Here is a 20,414-nt window from a genome sequence, read left to right as displayed (position 1 = left end):
GTAGCCCGTCTGCCTCTCCCCAAGTGTCACAACCAGTTACGCCCGCGCAAGCGACGCCTAGTACCTCTAGTGCGTCTAACCCTTTTACATTACAAGACTTAGCGGCAGTCATGGATAATTCTCTTAAAGCCTTCTTATCTAAACTGCCCGTGTTCCCTGCAAAGCGTGATAGCTCCGTTTTAAGAACAGATTATGAGCATTCTGACGCTTTGGTAGCCGTATCCGATATACCCTCACAACGCTCTAAAGTGGGAGCGAGGGATTTGATGTCTGAGGTAGAAGTCTCTGATTCAGGAAGGGTTCCTCCTCAGACAGATTCAGATACATTGGCTTTTAAATTTAAACTAGAACACCTCCGTGTTTTACTTAGGGAGGTATTAGCTACTCTGGATGACTGTGACCCTTTGGTGATCCCAGAGAAATTGTGTAAAATGGACAAGTACCTAGAGGTCCCTGTTTACACGGATGCATTTCCGGTCCCTAAGAGGATTGCGGATATCATTACTAGGGAGTGGGATAGGCCAGGTGTCCCTTTTGTCCCCCCTTCTGTTTTTAAGAAAATGTTCCCCATATCTGGCCCCATGCGGGACTCGTTGCAGACGGTACCTAAGGTGGAGGGGGCTGTTTCTACACTAGCTAAACGCACAACCATACCAATTGAAGATAGTTGTGCTTTTAAAGACCCTATGGATAAAAAATTTACTTTAGAAAATTTTTGTTCAACAAGGTTTTCTTCTCCAACCTATTGCCTGCATTATTCCTGTAACTACTGCAGCTGCTTTCTGGTTTGAGGCGCTGGAAGACTCGCTCCAGACGGAGACCTCATATGAGAAAATTATGGATAGAATTAAGGCTCTAAAGCTAGCTAATTCTTTTATCACTGACGCCGCTTTCGAAATAGCTAAGTTAGCGGCGAAAAATTCAGGTTTCGCCATTTTGGCTCGCAGGGCGCTATGGCTAAAGTCCTGGTCGGCCGATGTGTCGTCTAAATCCAAGCTTTTGAACATTCCTTTCAAAGGGAAGACCCTATTCGGGTCTGAATTGAAAGAGATTATTTCAGATATCACCGGGGGAAAAGGCCATGCTCTCCCTCAGGACAAAGCCTTTAAAACAAAGAACAAAGCTAATGTTCGTTCCTTTCGCAATTTCAGGAACGGCCCCGCTTCATCCTCTCCGGCTGCAAAGCAAGAGGGTAACGCTTCACAGCCCAAGACAAACTGGAAACCTTACCAGGGCTGGAATAAGGGTAAACAAGCCAAAAAGCCTGCAGCTGCCACCAAGACAGCATGAAGGGGTAGCCCCCGATCCGGGACCGGATCTAGTAGGGGGCAGACTCTCTCTCTTCGCTCAGGCCTGGGCAAGAGATGTACATGATCCTTGGGCATTAGAGATTGTAGCCCAGGGATACCTTCTAGAATTCAAGGACTCTCCTCCAAGGGGAAGGTTCCACATTTCTCGTCTGTCTACAGATCAGACAAAGAAAGAGGCGTATTTATGCTGTGTAGAAGATCTACATACAATGGGAGTGATCCACCCAGTTCCAATTGCAGAACAAGGACTGGGGTTTTACTCAAACCTGTTTGTGGTTCCCAAAAAAGAAGGAACTTTCAGACCAATCCTGGATCTCAAAATTCTAAACAAATTCCTCAGAGTCCCATCATTCAAGATGGAAACCATTCGGACAATCTTACCAATGATCCAGGAGGGTCAATATATGACTACCGTGGATCTAAAGGATGCATATCTGCACATTCCTATCCACAAAGATCATCACCAGTTTCTCAGGTTCGCCTTTCTGGACAAGCATTTTCAGTTTGTGGCTCTTCCTTTCGGGTTGGCCACTGCTCCCAGAATTTTCACAAAGATGTTCGGGTCACTCCTGGCGGTTCTAAGACCACGGGGCATAGCAGTGGCGCCTTACCTAGACATCTTAATTCAGGCGTCAACTTTCCAAAGAACCAAGTCTCACACAGAGTTTGTATTGGCCTTTCTGAGGTCTCACGGGTGGAAGGTGAACATCAAAAAAGAGTTCTCTCTCCCCCCTCACAAGAGTTCCATTCCTAGGAACCCTGATAGACTCGGTAGAAATGAAAATATTTCTGACGGAGGTCAGAAAGCTAAAACTCTTAACTACTTGCCGAGCTCTTTATTCCATTCCTCGGCCATCTGTGGCTCAGTGCATGGAGACAATCGGACTAATGGTTGTGGCAATTGACATAGTCCCTTTTGCTCGGATACACCTCAGACCACTGCAACTATGCATGCTCAAACAGTGGAATGGGGATTATGCAGATTTGTCTCCTCAAATTCAGTTGGACCAGGAGACCAGAGATTCTCTTCTCTGGTGGTTGTCTCAGGATCACCTGTCTCAGGGAATATGTTTCCGCAGGCCAGAGTGGATCATTGTAACGACCGACGCCAGTCTGTTAGGCTGGGGTGCGGTCTGGGACTCCCTGAAAGCTCAGGGCTTATGGTCTTGGGAAGAAACTCTTCTCCCGATAAACATTCTGGAACTGAGGGTGATATTCAACGCTCTTCAGGCATGGCCTCAACTAGCTGCGGCCAAATTCATCAGATTTCAGTCGGACAACATCACGACTGTAGCTTACGTCAATCATCAGGGGGAAACAAAGAGTTCCCTAGCGATGACGGAAGTAACCAATATAATCAGGTGGGCGGAGGATCACTCCTGCCATCTCTCAGCAATTCACATCCCAGGAGTAGACAACTGGGAGGCGGATTTTCTAAGTCGTCAGACTTTTCACCCGGGGGAGTGGGAACTCCATCCGGAGGTATTTGCCCAGCTGACTCAGCTATGGGGCACTCCAGAGTTGGATCTGATGGCGTCCCGTCAGAACACCAAACTTCCTCTCTACGGGTCCAGGTCCCGGGATCCCAAGGCGGTATTGATAGATGCTCTAGCAGCGCCTTGGTCCTTCAATCTGGCTTATGTCTTCCCACCGTTTCCTCTCCTCCCGCGTCTGGTTGCCAGAATCAAGCAGGAGAAGGCTTCGGTGATTCTGATAGCACCTGCGTGGCCACGCAGGACTTGGTATGCAGACCTAGTGGACATGTCATCTGTTCCACCATGGACATTGCCAATGAGGCAGGATCTTCTGATACATGGTCCGTTCAAGCATCCAAATTTAGTTTCTCTACGTCCGACTGCTTGGAGATTGAACGCTTAATTCTATCAAAGCGTGGGTTCTCTGAGTCAGTTATAGATACTCTGATTCAGGCTAGAAAGCCTGTCACCAGGAAAATCTACCATAAGATATGGCGAAAATATCTTTGTTGGTGTGAATCCAAGGGTTACTCATGGAGTAAGGTTAGGATTCCAGGATATTGTCTTTTCTCCAAGAAGGATTGGAGAAAGGATCGTCAGCTAGTTCCTTAAAAGGACAAATATCTGCTTTGTCTATCCTGTTACACAAGCATCTGGCAGAGGTACCAGACGTTCAAGCGTTTGCTCAGGCTTTAGTCAGAATCAAGCCTGTCTATAAACCTGTGGCTCCGCCATGGAGTTTGAATCGAAGAGTTTCAGAATTATCTGCCTTACAGTGTGATTCACCTTACCTGGGGTTCCACGCAGATAAGGTAGTGTTGCGTACCAAGCCTGGTTTTCTTCCTAAAGTTGTTTCTAACAAGAATATTAACCAGGAAATAGTTGTTCCTTCTCTGTGTCCTAATCCATCTTCAAAGAAGGTACGTCTATTACACAATCTTGATGTAGTTCGTGCTTCAAAGTTCTATTTACAAGCAACTAAGGATTTCAGACAAACATCTTCCCTGTTTGTTATCTATTCTGGTAAGAGGAGAGGTCAGAAAGCGACTGCTACCTCTCTTTCCTTTTGGCTGAAAAGCATCATCCGTTTGGCCTATGAGACTGCTGGCCAGCAGCCTCCTGAAAAAATTACTGCTCATTCTACCAGAGCAGTGGCTTCCACATGGGCTTTCAAAAATGAGGCTTCTGTGGAACAGATTTGTAAGGCAGCGACTTGGTCTTCACTGCATACTTTTGCCAAATTTTACAAATTCGATACTTTTGCTTCTTCGGAGGCTATTTTTGGGAGAAAGGTTTTGCAAGCAGTGGTGCCTTCCGTTTAAGGTATCTGTCTTGTTCCCTCCCTTCATCCGTGTCCTAAAGCTTTGGTATTGGTATCCCACAAGTAAAGGATGAATCCGTGGACTGGATACACCTTGCAAGAAAAAACTGAATTTATGCTTACCTGATAAATTACTTTCTCTTGCGGTGTATCCAGTCCACGGCCCGCCCTGGCATTTAAGTCAGGTAATTTTTTTTTGTTTAAACTACAGTCACCACTGCACCCTATGGTTTCTCCTTTTTCTTCCTAACCTTTGGTCGAATGACTGGGGGGGTGGAGCTAGAGGGGGAGCTATATGGACAGCTTTGCTGTGTGCTCTCTTTGCTACTTCCTGTAGGGAATGAGAATATCCCACAAGTAAAGGATGAATCCGTGGACTGGATACACCGCAAGAGAAAGTAATTTATCAGGTAAGCATAAATTCTGTTTTTGCGGGGCATGCCCCAAAGTAAACAGCTCTTTTGCCTGTAAAAAAAATACAACCCCCCCAACATTAAAACCCACCACCCACATACCCCTACTCTAACCCAAACCCCCCTTAAATAAACCTAACACTACCCCCCTGAAGATCATCCTACCTTTAGCCGTCTTCAGCCAGCCGACCACCGATGGAACAGAAGAGGACATCCGCAGCGGCCGAAGTCATCATCCAAGGGGCGCTGAAGAAGTCTTCCATCCGATTGAAGTCGGCATCCAAGGGGCGCTGAAGAAGTCTTCCATCCGATTGAAGTCTTCAATCTTCATCCATCCGGAGCGGAGCGGAGCGGAGCCATCTTCAGACGATCAGATTTTTCCTACCTTAATTCTGATTGGCTGATAGAATCCTATCAGCCAATCGGAATTCGAGGGACGCCATCTTGGATGATGTCACTTAAAGGAACCGTCATTCATCGGGAAGTCGTCGGTGGAAGAAGATGGCTCCGTGTCGGCTCGTCTGAAGATGGCTCCGCTCCGGATGGATGAAGATTGAAGACGCCGCCTGGATGAAGACTTCAATCGGGTGGAAGACCTCTTCAGCGCCCCTTGGATGATGGCTTCAATCGGATGGAAGACTTCTTCAGCGCCCCTTGGATGATGACTTCAATCGGATGGAAGACTTCTTCAGCGCCCCTTGGATGATGACTTCGGCCGCTGCGGATGTCCTCTTCTGTTCCATCGGTGGTCGGCTGGCTGAAGACGGCTAAAGGTAGGATGATCTTCAGGGGGGTAGTGTTAGGTTTATTTAAGGGGGGTTTGGGTTAGAGTAGGGGTATGTGGGTGGTGGGTTTTAATGTTGGGGGGGTTGTATTTTTTTTTTACATGCAAAAGAGCTGTTTACTTAGGGGCATGCCCCGCAAAAGGCCCTTTTAAGGGCTGGTAAAAGAGCTGTTAACTTTTGTAATTTAGAATAGGGTAGGGCATTTTTTTATTTTGGGGGGCTTTGTTATTTTATTAGGGGGCTTAGATTAGGTGTAAGTAGCTTAAAATTGTTGTAATATTTTTAAAATGTTTGTAACTTTTTTTTTATTATTTTTTGTAACTTAGTTTTTTTTATTTTTTGTACTTTAGTTAGTTTATTTAATTGTATTTAATTGTAGTTATTTGTAGCTAATGTATTTAATTAATTTAATGATAGTGTAGTGTTAGCTTTAATTGTAACTTAGGTTAGGATTTATTTTACAGGTAATTTTGTATTTCTTTTAGCTACGTAGTTATTAAATAGTTAATAACTATTTAATAACTATTCTAACTAGCTAAAATAAATACAAAGTTACCTGTAAAATAAATATAAATCCTAAAATAGCTACAATGTAATTATTAATTACATTGTGGCTATCTTAGGGATTATTTTACAGGTAAGTATTTAGTTTTAAATAGGAATACTTTATTTAATGATAGTGTAGTGTTAGGTGTAATTGAAACTTAGGTTAGGATTTATTTTACAGGTAAATTTGTCTTTATTTTAACTAGGTAGCTATTAAATCGTTAATAACTATTTAATAGCTATTGTACCTAGTTAAAATAAATTAAAATTTGCCTGTAAAATAAAAATAAATCCTAAAATAGCTACAATATAATTATTAGTTATATTGTAGCTATATTTGGCTTTATTTTATAGGTAAGTATTTAGTTTTAAATAGGATTAATTTAGTTAATAAGAGTTATAATATTTAGATGTATTTAATTAATATTTAAGTTAGGGAGGTGTTAGGGTTAGACTTAGGTTTAGGGGTTAATAATTTTATTATAGGTGGCGACGGTGTAGGGGGGGCAGGATAGAGGTTAATAAATTTATTATAGGTGGCGACGGTGTAGGGGGGCAGATTAGGGGTTAATAAGTTTAATATAGGTGGCGGCGGGGTCCGGGAGTGGCGGTTTAGGGGTTAAACAATTTATTTAGTTGCGGCAGGGTCCGGGATCGGCAGGATATGGGTTAATACATTTATTATAGGTTGCGGCAGTATAGGGGGGGCAGGATAGGGGTTACTAGGTATAATGTAGGTGGCGGCGTGGTCCGGGAGCGGCGGTTTAGGGGTTAACATATTTATTATAGTGGCGGCGGGGTCCGGGAGCGGCGGTTTAGGGGTTAACATATTTATTATAGTGGCGGTGGGGTCCGGGAGCGGCGGTTTAGGGGTTAATAAGTTTATTAGAGTGGCGGTGGGCTCCGGGAGCAGCGGTTTAGGGGGTAATACATTTATTTAGTTGCGGCGGTGTAGGGGGGACAGATTAGGGGTGTTTAGACTCGGGGTACATGTTAGGGTGTTAGGTGCAGACATCTCCCATAGGAATCAATGGGATATCGGGCAGCAGCGAACATGAACTTTCGCTATGGTCAGACTCCCATTGATTCCTATGGGATCCGCCGCCTCCAGGAAAAGGGCCGAGCGTACCTGCTAGTCATTTGATAACTAGCAAAAGTAGTCAGATTGTGCCGAACTTGCGTTCGGAACATCTGGAGTGACGTAAGAATCGATCTGTGTCGGACTGTGTCCGGCGGATCGAAGCTTACGTCACTATATTCTACTTTTGCCGGGCAGCAGGGCTTGATAACTAAAGCGAATCAGCCTTGCCACAAATACGCTGCGGAATTCAAGCGTATTTGAGGTTGACGGCTTGATAACTAGGCCTCATAGAGTATGGGTGCTCCAGGAAGAAGATCTATAGGGCAGTCATATGGCTGATGCTGAGGAGATCTTTGGCCTATTTTTTGCTGAACACATCTTGAAAAGACATATAAGGCTTTGGGATCTGCTGCTCTTGTTAAGTAGATGCAAATTCAGAAGTAGAACCTTTAGTTAACATAGCACATTGTGCAAGGCATTCAGGAGAAGGAAAATAAAAGGTCCTGGAGGACAAATTCACCACATAATTATGTTGACGAAGCCAGGGCAGAGCCAATGATAAGTATTCTTTATGCCCAGGTTGAATAACTGTAAGTAAGGGAACAGTTTTATAAGGTATTGGTCCAGATTTTACAGAGGATTTATCTATGACCTGTATAGGCACAGGAGAGGATTTAGACAACATTGGTATATAATGTTGAATATAAAATGTATTATCCATGATGCAGCCTGTAGCTCCCTATTCAAAAATTGCTGCTATGTGAATAAGTTGCTGATCCAACTTGAGAGAGAGACATTAAAATGAGTTGAATTCTCTGAAATTGACATTGTAAGGAGAGCTGACGGCTGGAGCTAAGACTCACCAGAAGAGCAACAACCTCTTAAAGGACAAGAGACAATCAGTGATTGGCACCACCGCAGTACATACAAATGTTCAACATTCTCCTTCTAGCCCGTTCATCAGCCAAAAGCGGTCCAATGGCCGTACCATTCTCCTTAGGTTCAGGCATAGCTACCAGTGTTGGAGGAACAGGAGGATGAGAACATAGGGCCTGTTGGGCAGAAGGTGCTTCAGTACGTACAGGTAGGTTAAGTCTCTGTAGTCTACGCTCTAGCATCCTTAAGTCGATCTATATGAACAGCAAGGCAAAAGCTTCTAGAGGAGTAGAAGTCTCAACCCGAGCCAGTTCATCTTTAATTGCTTCAGATAAACCAAGGCTAAATTGACTCTGAAGAGCTGCTTCATTCAAGCCACATAAAGCAGACCAGTGTCTAAACTCTGAAATGTCATCTTTCCACAGTACGGTTCCACTGCTGTAGTGAACATAGATTAGAATCAGCAGTAAAGGCTAATTGGGGATCTTTATATAAGACATCCATGGCTCCAAAAAAGGAATCCAAATAAAGGAGACAGTGATCATTAGTTTCCAGGAGTTTGTGGGTTCAGGTTATAGGAGCTTCGCAAGTAATGTAATAACTGTTCAAACTTTTAGAAAGCCAGTGGCATAGGTGGATGTCTTAAAACTTCTATACCTAGCACAGTCCCCAATTAAACAAGCCGGTAGAGGTACTTGCAGTTCAAGTGTAAATGCATTGGGTTTGCAGCTGTGAAAGGCCTCCACGAACCAGCTGACTAAGCTGTGAGATATTTTGTGCTAGCCCCTCCAATTGGGAGTCAACTCTTGTGGCCTCTGACATCTTTCTGGCTTGTCTGTAATGTCAGGAAGACCACTGGCACTACTGCATTCAAATTCACCCTCCCTATTCCTGACTGCTAGTCTTGGAAACAACAGGGCTGAAGATGCAAGAGTTGGGAGAAGAGCAGGCGGTAGGCAAGGCAAGATACAAGGTCAGGGCAGGAAATCTGGCAAGGCAAAGTTGTGAAACATTCAGAGGTCAGGGCAGGCAAGGCAAAGTCATTAAACAATCGAGATCAGTGCAAGGGGCTGGCAAGACAAGGTCGTTACACAACCCAAGGTCAAACAAACAGACTGAGAACAAAGAATAAGCACTAGGTTACTAGCAACATACACGGTTAACTGTATAAGTGCCAAAGAACAAGCCACTGAGCAGTTGTTTGTTCCTGGCTGAGAGTGTTTCTCTATCTCTTTGTATATGAGTAATTGTAATCAAAAAAGGTTCAGTTAAAATTATTTTTTATATAAAGTTTGACATGGGAACAGGAGCACCCTGGAAAAGATATTCCAAAAGGCAGTTCCCTGTGGAAATGAACAGGCGATGAAGAATGGAGCGACATTGAAGAATCATGCTTTGGGATGCTTATTGTTGTCTGCAGCTGTGGGGCATTTCTCCATCGACCAATGAGGATGTTCACTGCAGTTTACATAAGACACAATCATGCATTTCCCTCCAAATTCAGATTTTACTATACCATGCAAAAATATTTATTTCATGTAATTAGCAAGAGTCCATGAGCTAGTGACGTATGGGATATACATTCCTACCAGGAGGGGCAAAGTTTCCCAAACCTCAAAATGCCTATAAATACACCCCTCACCACACCCACAAATCAGTTTTACAAACTTTGCCTCCTGTGGAGGTGGTGAAGTAAGTTTGTGCTAGATTCTACGTTGATATGCGCTCCGCAGCAGGTTGGAGCCCGGTTTTCCTTTCAGCGTGCAGTGAATGTCAGAGGGATGTGAAGAGAGTATTGCCTATTTGAATTCAATGATCTCCTTCTACGGGGTCTATTTCATAGGTTCTCTGTTATCGGTCGTAGAGATTCATCTCTTACCTCCCTTTTCAGATCGACGATATACTCTTATATACCATTACCTCTACTGATTCTCGTTTCAGTACTGGTTTGGCTTTCTACTACATGTAGATGAGTGTCCTGGGGTAAGTAAGTCTTATTTTTGTGACACTCTAAGCTATGGTTGGGCACTTTTATATAAAGTTCTAAATAATTGTGTTTAAACATTTATTTGCCTTGATTCAGGATGTTCAACATTCCTTATTTCAGACAGTCAGTTTCATTATTTGGGATAATGCATTTGAATAATCAATTTTTTTCTTACCTTAAAATTTTACTTTTTTCCCTGTGGGCTGTTAGGCTTGCGGGGGCTGAAAATGCTTCATTTTATTGCGTCATTCTTGGCGCTGACTTTTTTGGCGCAAAAAATTATTTGTTATTTCCGGCGTCGTTCTTGTCACCGGAAGTTGCGTCATTTTTTGACGTTTTTGCGCCAAAAGTGTCGGCGTTACCGGATGTGGCGTCTTTATTTGGTGCCAAAAGCATTTAGGCGCCAAATAATGTGGGCGTCTTTTTTGGCGCTAAAAAATATGGGCGTCATTATTGTCTCCACATTATTTAAGTCTCATTGTTTATTTGCTTCTGGTTGCTAGAAGCTTGTTCACTGGCATTTTTTCCCATTCCTGAAACTGTCATTTAAGGAATTTGATCAAATTTTGCTTTATATGTTGTTTTTTCAATTACATATTGCAAGATGTCTCAGATTGACCCTGAATCAGAAGATACTTCTGGAAAATCGCTGCCTGATGTTGGATCTACCAAAGTTAAGTGTATTTGCTGTAAACTTGTGGTATCTGTTCCTCCAGATTAGTAATGTTACATTACCTGTTGCTGTTCCATCAACATCTAATACTCAGAGTGTTCCTGTTAACATAAGAGATTTTGTTTCTAAATCCATTAAGAAGGCTATGTCTGTTATTCCTCCTTCTAGCAAACGGAAAAGGTCTTTTAAAACTTCTCATTTTTCAGATGAATTTTTAAATGAACATCATCATTCTGATTCTCATAATGTTTCCTCTGGTTCAGAGGATTCAGTTTCAGAGGTTGATGCTGATAAATCTTCATATTTATTCAAAATGGAATTTATTCGTTCTTTACTTAAAGAAGTCTTAATTGCATTAGAGATAGAGGAATCTGGTCCTCTTGATACTAAATCTAAACGTTTAAATAAGGTTTTTAAATCTCCTGTAGTTATTCCAGAAGTTTTTCCTGTCCCTGATGCTATTTCTGAAGTAATTTCCAGGGAATGGAATAATTTGGGTAATTCATTCACTCCTTCTAAACGTTTTAAGCAATTATATCCTGTGCCATCTGACAGATTAGAGTTTTGGGACAAAATCCCTAAGGTTGATGGGGTTATCTCTACTCTTGCTAAACGTACTACTATTCCTACGGCAGATAGTACTTCCTTTAAGGATCCTTTAGATAGGAAAATTGAATCCTTTCTAAGAAAAGCTTACTTATGTTCAGGTAATCTTCTTAGACCTGCTATATCTTTAGCGGATGTTGCTGCAGCTTCAACTTTTTGGTTGGAAGCTTTAGTGCAACAAGTATCAGATCATAATTCTCATAGCATTGTTAATCTTCTTCAACATGCTAATAATTTTATTTGTGATGCCATCTTTGATATCATCAGGGTTGATGTCAGGTATATGTCTCTAGCTATTTTAGCTAGAAGAGCTTTATGGCTTAAAACTTGGAATGCTGATATGTCTTCTAAGTCAACTTTGCTTTCCCTTTCTTTCCAGGGTAATAAATTATTTGGTTCACAGTTGGATTCTATTATTTCAACTGTTACTGGAGGGAAAGGAACTTTTTTACCACAGGATAAAAAATCTAAAGGTAAATTTAGGTCTGCTAATCGTTTTCGTTCCTTTCGTCACAATAAGGAACAAAAGCCTGATCCTTCCCCTACAGGAGCAGTATCAGTTTGGAAACCATCTCCAGTCTGGAATAAATCCAAGCCTTTTAGAAAGCCAAAGCCAGTTCCTAAGTCAACATGAAGGTGCGGCCCTCATTCCAGCTCAGCTGGTAGGGGGCAGATTACGATTTTTCAAAGAAATTTGGATCAATTCGATTCACAATCTTTGGATTCAGAACATTGTTTCACAAGGGTACAGAATAGGCTTCAAGATAAGGCCTCCTGCAAGAAGATTTTTTCTTTCCCGTGTCCCAGTAAATCCAGTGAAGGCTCAAGCATTTCTGAAATGTGTTTCAGATCTAGAGTTGGCTGGGGTAATTATGCCAGTTCCAGTTCTGGAACAGGGGCTGGGGTTTTACTCAAATCTTTTCATTGTACCAAAGAAGGAGAATTCCTTCAGACCAGTTCTGGATTTAAAAATATTGAATCATTATGTAAGGATACCAACATTCAAGATGGTAACTATAAAGACTATTCTGCCTTTTGTTCAGCAAGGGCATTATATGTCCACAATAGATTTACAGGATGCATATCTGCATATTCCGATTCATCCAGATCACTATCAGTTTCTGAGATTCTCTTTCCTAGACAAGCATTACCAGTTTGTGGCTCTGCCGTTTGGCCTAGCAACAGCTCCGAGGATTTTTACAAAGGTTATCGGTGCCCTTCTCTCTGTAATCAGAGAACAGGGTATTGTGGTATTTCCTTATTTGGACGATATCTTGGAACTTGCTCAGTCTTCACATTTAGCAGAATCTCATACGAATCGACTTGTATTGTTTCTTCGAGAACATGGTTGGAGGATCAATTTACCAAAAAGTTAATTGATTCCTCAGACAAGGGTAACCTTTTTAGGTTTCCAGATAGATTCAGTGTCCATGACTCTGTCTCTGACAGACAAGAGACGTCTAAGATTGGTTTCAGCTTGTCGAAACCTTCAGTCTCAATCATTCCCTTCGGTAGCCTTATGCATGGAAATTCTAGGTCTTATGACTGCTGCATCGGACGCGATTCCCTTTGCTCGTTTTCACAGGCGACCTCTTCAGCTCTGTATGCTGAACCAGTGGTGCAGGGATTATACAAAGATATCTCAATTAATATCTTTAAAACCGATTGTACGACATTCTCTGACGTGGTGGACAAACCACCATCGTTTAGTTCAGGGGGCTTCTTTTGTTCTTCTGACCTGGACTGTGATTTCAACAGATGCAAGTCTGACAGGTTGGGGAGCCGTTTGGGGGTCTCTGACAGCACAAGGGGTTTGGGAATCTCAGGAGGTGAGATTACCAATCAACATTTTGGAACTCCGTGCAATTTTCAGAGCTCTTCAGTCATGGGGGCCCATAAATTAAAGGGCTTGCGGACCTGATCCGACAGTGAGGATCAGGTCTGCAAGACCTCGCTAAATGCGGAGAGCAATACGCTCTCCGCATTTAACATTGCACCAGCAGCTCACAAGAGCTGCTGGTGCAACGCCGCCCCCTGCTGACTCACGGCCAATAGGCTGCCAGCAGGGGGGTGTCAATCAACCCGATCATATTCGATCGGGTTGATTTCCGGCGATTCCTGTCCGCCTGCTCAGAGCAGGTGGACAGGGTTATGAAGCAGCGGTCTTTAGACCGCTGCTTCATAACTTGTGTTTCTGGCGAGTCTGAAGACTCGCCAGAAACACGGCCCTTCAAGCTCCGTACGGAGCTTGATAAATAGGCCTGATGGCCTCTTCTGAAGAGAGAGTCGTTCATTTGTTTTCAGACGGACAATGTCACAACCGTGGCATATGTCAATCATCAAGGAGGGACTCACAGTCCTCTGGCTATGAAAGAAGTATCTCGAATACTGGTATGGGCGGAATCCAGCTCCTGTCTAATTTCTGCGGTTCATATCCCAGGTATAGACAATTGGGAAGCGGATTATCTCAGTCGCCAAACGTTACATCCGGGCGAATGGTCTCTTCACCCAGAGGTATTTCTTCAGATTGTTCAAATATGGGGACTTCCAGAAATAGATCTGATGGCTTCTCATCTAAACAAGAAGCTTCCCAGGTATCTGTCCAGATCCAGGGATCCTCAAGCGGAGGCAGTGGATGCATTGTCACTTCCTTGGAAGTATCATCCTGCCTATATCTTTCCGCCTCTAGTTCTTCTTCCAAGAGTGATTTCCAAGATTCTAAAGGAATGCTCGTTTGTTCTGCTGGTGGCTCCAGCATGGCCTCACAGGTTTTGGTATGCGGATCTTGTCCGGATGGCCACTTGCCAACTGTGGACTCTTCCGTTAAGACCAGACCTTCTATCGCAAGGTCCTTTTTTCCATCAGGATCTCAAATCCTTAAATTTGAAGGTATGGAGATTGAACGCTTGATTCTCAGTCATAGAGGTTTCTCTGACTCTGTGATTAATACTATGTTACAGGCTCGTAAATCTGTATCTAGGAAGATATATTATCGAGTCTGGAAGATTTACATTTCTTGGTGTTTTTCTCATCATTTTTCTTGGCATTCTTTTAGAATTCCTAGAATTTTACAGTTTCTTCAGGATGATTTGGATAAAGGTTTGTCTGCAAGTTCCTTGAAAGGACAAATCTCTGCTCTTTCTGTTCTTTTTCACAGAAAGATTGCTAGTCTTCCTGATATTCATTGTTTTGTACAAGCTTTGGTTCGTATAAAACCTGTCATTAAGTCAATCTCTCCTCCTTGGAGTTTGAATTTGGTTCTGAGGGCTCTTCAAGCTCCTCCGTTTGAACCTATGCATTCGCTGGACATTAAATTACTTTCTTGGAAAGTTTTGTTTCTTTTGGCCATCTCTTCTGCTAGAAGAGTTTCTGAATTATCTGCTCTTTCTTGTGAGTCTCCTTTTCTGATTTTTCATCAGGATAAGGCGGTGTTGCGAACTTCTTTTAAATTTTTACCTAAGGTTGTGAATTCTAACAACATTAGTAGAGAAATTGTGGTTCCTTCATTGTGTCCTAATCCTAAGAATTCTAAGGAAAAGTCGTTGCATTCTTTGGATGTAGTTAGAGCTTTGAAATATTATGTTGAAGCTACTAAGGATTTCCGAAAGACTTCTAGTCTATTTGTTATCTTTTCCGGTTCTAGGAAAGGTCAGAAGGCTTCTGCCATTTCTTTGGCATCTTGGTTAAAATCTTTGATTCATCATGCTTATGTCGAGTCGGGTAAAACTCTGCCTCAAAGGATTACAGCTCATTCTACTAGGTCAGTTTCTACTTCCTGGGCGTTTAGGAATGAAGCTTCGGTTGATCAGATTTGCAAAGCAGCCACTTGGTCTTCTTTGCATACTTTTACTAAATTCTACCATTTTGATGTGTTTTCTTCTTCTGAAGCAGTTTTTGGTAGAAAAGTACTTCAGGCAGCTGCTTCAGTTTGATTCTTCTGCTTATAATTTCAGTTTTTTTCATTTGAAGATTTAAACTTTGTTTTGGGTGTGGATTTTTTTCAGCGGAATTGGCTGTCTTTATTTTATCCCTCCCTCTCTAGTGACTCTTGCGTGGAAGATCCACATCTTGGGTAGTCATTATCCCATACGTCACTAGCTCATGGACTCTTGCTAATTACATGAAAGAAAACATAATTTATGTAAGAACTTACCTGATAAATTAATTTCTTTCATATTAGCAAGAGTCCATGAGGCCCACCCTTTTTTTGTGGTGGTTATGATTTTTTTGTATAAAGCACAATTATTCCAATTCCTTATTTTTTATGCTTTCGCACTTTTTTCTTATCACCCCACTTCTTGGCTATATGTTAAACTGATTTGTGGGTGTGGTGAGGGGTGTATTTATAGGCATTTTGAGGTTTGGGAAACTTTGCCCCTCCTGGTAGGAATGTATATCCCATACGTCACTAGCTCATGGACTCTTGCTAATATGAAAGAAATTAATTTATCAGGTAAGTTCTTACATAAATTATGTTTTTTTACTGTGTATAAATGCCACTTTCACAACAGAAGTATTTTTAACCGGAATTCCTGGAAAAAGTATGTATTAAAATGTTTCAATATGCACCACTCTACAAAGGTTTTACTTCTATTATGAGGTAATAACAAGGAGTTAAGTGCAGATGACAACCATGTGTCATCATTGGGGGGCACTTTTAGAGCTCATTGCGGCCCCCAAATTCCCTGTGGTCCAGTGGACCTGCAATGCTAGGGGAATCCAGGGATGCCGATGATGTCACAAGGCCCTAGAAACCAGGAATTGAAGCAGCAGCTCCATAGGACTTAAAATTAGGGGTTTGTATTTAAACCTCTTGATCTTGACTCCCTTAAAGGGACATGAAACCCAAATTTTGTATTTCATGATTTAGAAAGAGTATGTCATTTTAAACAACTTTCTAATTTACTTCTATTATCTAATTTGCTTCATTCTCTTGATATAACGTGCTGAAAAGCATATCTAGATATGCTCAGTAGCTGCTGATTGGTTGCTGCACATAGAGGCCTCGTGTGATTGGCTCACACATGTGCATTGCTATTTCTTCAACAAAGGATATCTAAAGAATTGAGCAAATTAGATAATAGAAGTAAATTGGAAAGTTGATTAAAATTACATGCCCCATCTGAATCATGAAAGTTTAATTTTGACTAGACTGTCCCTTTAAGTCCTAGAAACCTTCAAGACCCACAATTTAAAAAGAAATATCCTGCTCTTTCAGATGGTTAAATGTCAACGCACAAACATACAAAAAAAATAATAAAAATCCCTACACTTCCCTCGGGTTTCTAGGCAATTATAATAGGTAGTCAAAAGGGCATAGGGACCCCCATTACCCCTTGTTTTAACACCCAGAAGCCCCTCTTTAAAATGAAGCCCCTATACAAGTATCTATAGCCAAGTGTTTACTGTGGTAACAGTGATCACCTGGTGTGTATAAATTTGCATTTATTTGAGTAGAGGCTCATGGGAGCCCCTACAAGCACGTCAAAGTATTATGCATATATCCAAAGGGCCTTTTTTTATATGTAGATAAACCCTACTTTTTACGAGTTTAGGAAGAAAAGACACCCACTAATTTTTACAACACATTTTGTTGTTGAGCTCTCATGTATCATGATATATACATACAATAACGATAAAGTGTGAATCTTCTGGAAAAAACAATATATAATATGTGTGGGTTTCTCAATGAAAAATGACCTACAGCTCAGAACATTGTTGAAAATAGTTCAGCAGTTTAAGGGTTAATTACTGATCACACCTGTTGGTATTACCTATTAGTACTGGTACCAGTTGTTATTAAAAGTGTTAAAGATGTTTTGGGAAAAAGCACAATGTCTACATGTAATACAGCACAATGATTGACATACTTTAAGGAGCCAGGCAGTGGTATTTGTCTATAGATATATGGAGAATAAGCTAGGAGCCATTGGCTTCCGGGTTCCTGGGTTTGTCGAGCCCTGGCATAAAGGAATAATCAATAGCAAGCATACCTCCGGCCTTACAGGATCTTCTATTCCTACTACAGCAATGCAAGTTAGGTCTCCGACAATCTCATTTTCATTATCCCACTCTGGCTCAGGTATGCCTTGAAAATCCCGATAAGCAATGCAGATGGTCCGTAGTCCGTCACACGCCATTGGTTCGATTACTTTTTTTACCATTTCATCTCGATCTCGAGACCGGAATGATCGGAGATCTCCGTTGCCATTTAAGATATTTGAACACCTGGTAGAAAAACATGCAGAAAACCCTTTTTTATCTTTGTTATACTTCAACATATGCAGATATATTTCTTTCACTGAACTTATCAGCATAATTGCTGTAATAATGTGTTTACTCCTAAAAAAAAAACGCATTATGATTAATTTATTTTATGACTTCCATTGAGATATTTTGTCTTTCTACTTAGGGCTCGATTACAATCGGATCGTTAATTTATTGTGCGCTGCAATCGGGAAAAAATTTGCCGTTTGCGGGCGCGCGATAAATAACCAGCCATTTCAAGTGGCTGGTTATTGCTACCGCGAGCTCGCGGTAGCAATTAGCGCTTATAAAATTAACCAGAGATCAGATCTCAGGTGTGCTAAAACCTGGAGGTTGGATAGCATGGCTGTGCTAACTCCTTCTCTCCACGGACTTCTACGGGGTGTGCTACATAAGCCTGGTCCTATACATCTCTCTAACCTTCTCTTTACACTACTTTTTTGTAGTGTAGGGACCCGACACCCGATCCAACCCATATTTTTCTGTAGCATAGGGCATATATATGAGTGTAATACTTTATTTTTATATCTTTTATGTGTTTTGTTATGCTTTTCTTGCAGCCCTAACACTTTCAAAATAATAGCCATGTTTTTAAAGAACAACCAGCGACAATATAAGTTAAAATGACAGTAAAGTCCAAAAAAAACTTTTTTAAACAAATTCCCCATTTACTTTTATCACCAATTTTGCTTTGTTATCTTGGTATTCTTAGTTGAAAGCTAAACCTAGGAGTACCATATGCTAATTTCTTAGACCTTGAAGACTGCCTCTAATCTGAATGCATTTTGACCACTAGAAGGCATTAGTTCATGTGTTTCATATAGATAACATTGAGCTCATGCATGTGAAGGGAACTAGGAGTGAGCACTGATTGGCTAAAATGCAAGTCTGTTAAAACAACTGAAATAAGGGGGCAGTCAGTTGAAGCTTAGATACAAGGTAATCACAGAGGTAAAAAGTATATTAATATAATAGGGTTGGTTATCCACAACTGGGGAATGGGTAATAAAGGGATTATCTTTCTTTTTAAACAACAAAAATTCTGATGTTGACTGTCCCTTTTACTGTACTGTAAAATGCTTTTCAAGTAGTCAAAGTTGTATTTACATAAATCCAAAAATAAACGTGCAAAATAGTTTTCTGATGGTTGGAATACATTTTTGCTTTTAAGTGCAAAGGTTCTGAGGAAGTTAATCAGTTTTTCTTACAGTTTGAAATTGAACTAGACCCAAGGGTTTACAAAAATTGAAGAACATCAATTAGTAAAATAAATATAACATAATGAACAAAAACAAAAGAAAATTATTCCTACTGACAGGGCCTTTTTGTCGGCAGGGTACTTAGGGTTAGGGATGGTGCTTGTATAAAATATAAAGCATTAAAGGGGCAGTAAACCTAGAAAATAATGTTATATAATTCTGCACATAGTGCAGAATTATATAACATTATCTTAGCCAAACTTTAGTCAACATAATATTGCCGGTGAAATTTGATTAAAAAAAGAGGGTTTCTCAGACCGCCGCTCTTGCTCTACTGAGCGGGTCTGGTTTTCCCCCTGAGCGCATCTGTGCAGCTGTCTAGTCACAGCCCAGCCCGATCGCGCCATTACACTCAATGCAGCTCGCTTCCGCTATCAGACAGAGCAGGAGCAAGCTGCATTGAGTGTAATGCCACGATCGGGCTGGGCTGTGACTAGACAGCTGCCCAGATGCGCTCAGTGGGAAAACCAGACCCGCTCAGTAGAGCAAGATCGGCGGTCTGAAAAACCCTCTTTTTTTAATCAAATTTCACCGGCAATATTATGTTGAATAAAGTTTGGCTAAGATAATGTTATATAATTCTGCACTATGTGCATATATAACATTATTTTCTAGGTTTACTGCCCCTTTAAGTGTAAAAGTACTTTCCCTTTACAGCACCTCTTATGTGTTTTTTCATTCCATTTTACATTTTACATACTTATAATAACCTTATGTAGAGTCTCCCCATGTTAAATACCAAATGTACAATTTTCCTATTTTGCATACCGGAAGCAACCTCATGTACAGTCTTCCACTTTTACACACTGAAAGCAACCTAATCTACCGTTTCTTTCATAAGATGGTGAGAGTCGGGCGTGTCTCTTGGTAGCACCTTGAATGGTCGCAATATTGGTCGCTCTGAGTAGATTACTGATAATCTGCCTATTATCAGTGAATTTGAAGATCATCTCATCACTACCTTTGGATACACTAACACTGCGAATCAAGCTGAAACTAAAGATATAATATTATTGAGATTTCTACCTTAGCTGGCTGATCCGGAGCATTGAGGCCTAAGGCAAACTCTACAGTGAGAAGTACTCAACCCCCCCCCCCATCCGGTACCTTGTACGCCGGGTATACAGTGCATTGACACTGACATCTCCTACAGCTCAACATAGGTTAAGTATAGACCCAGCATAGCAGTGAACCTTCAAAAGTTTGAAGAATCTATATATACATTACTGGAAAATCACTTTGCAGAACTTCACCGGCTTGTAGAAAACGGCTTCAATTTTTGTCCGGATCACGTGCCAGTAGAGAACCACGGCCTTACTTCTATTCCACAGCAAAACACATGGGAGACGGCAAAAATAGCAAGCACCTCTGTTGAACAGAGCAAATACTCACTACATCGAATGCCGTTCAGCGGGCTGTTAATTACCCGATAGCAGATGGTGGCTGGCATGAGAAAGTGGAGGTCCTAACTGTTGGGGATAGCTTCGCCAGCAACACAGCTGCCCAGATGAAGAGGCATCAACCTGAGCTCTAATCTACCTCCCCGACACAAGGATCAAGGCATTTGGAGGATCTAGAACCTGGTCAAGTGAAGAACACATTGAGGTCCGATGAAGCTAGCACAGGGACCCTGGAGAATGCTGCAGTACATCTGGTGTCATGGACAGATGAAAAAAGAAAACTCTCCTCCGAACCGCTCTATGCCGATACAGGAAACTGCCTTAACCGGAGCGACTTGTAAAAACACAGCAAAGGTAACGCTGCTATCTTTGAACTCACTGAGATTGCGGTATCTTCTCTCTACATTTCCACTAT

At 41.6% G+C, this 20,414-nt stretch overlaps 1 protein-coding gene across 1 annotated transcript in view; it reads right to left on the bottom strand.

Moving 5' to 3' along the window:
- Positions 1-20,414, bottom strand: part of ATP2B3 (ATPase plasma membrane Ca2+ transporting 3) — a 287,085-nt gene that overhangs the window by 76,202 nt on the left and 190,469 nt on the right. The window contains exon 11 of the mRNA XM_053695746.1: positions 17,067-17,301. Within this exon, the coding sequence (XP_053551721.1) occupies positions 17,067-17,301 (235 nt within the window). The remainder of the gene's footprint in view (positions 1-17,066; positions 17,302-20,414) is intronic.

This window comes from Bombina bombina, chromosome 12, assembly GCF_027579735.1.
Source record: "Bombina bombina isolate aBomBom1 chromosome 12, aBomBom1.pri, whole genome shotgun sequence".
In the NCBI taxonomy this organism is placed as follows: Eukaryota; Metazoa; Chordata; class Amphibia; order Anura; family Bombinatoridae; genus Bombina; species Bombina bombina.
The sequence above is the reverse complement of the archived record's forward strand: the minus strand, read 5'-3'. Positions and strand labels throughout refer to the sequence as shown.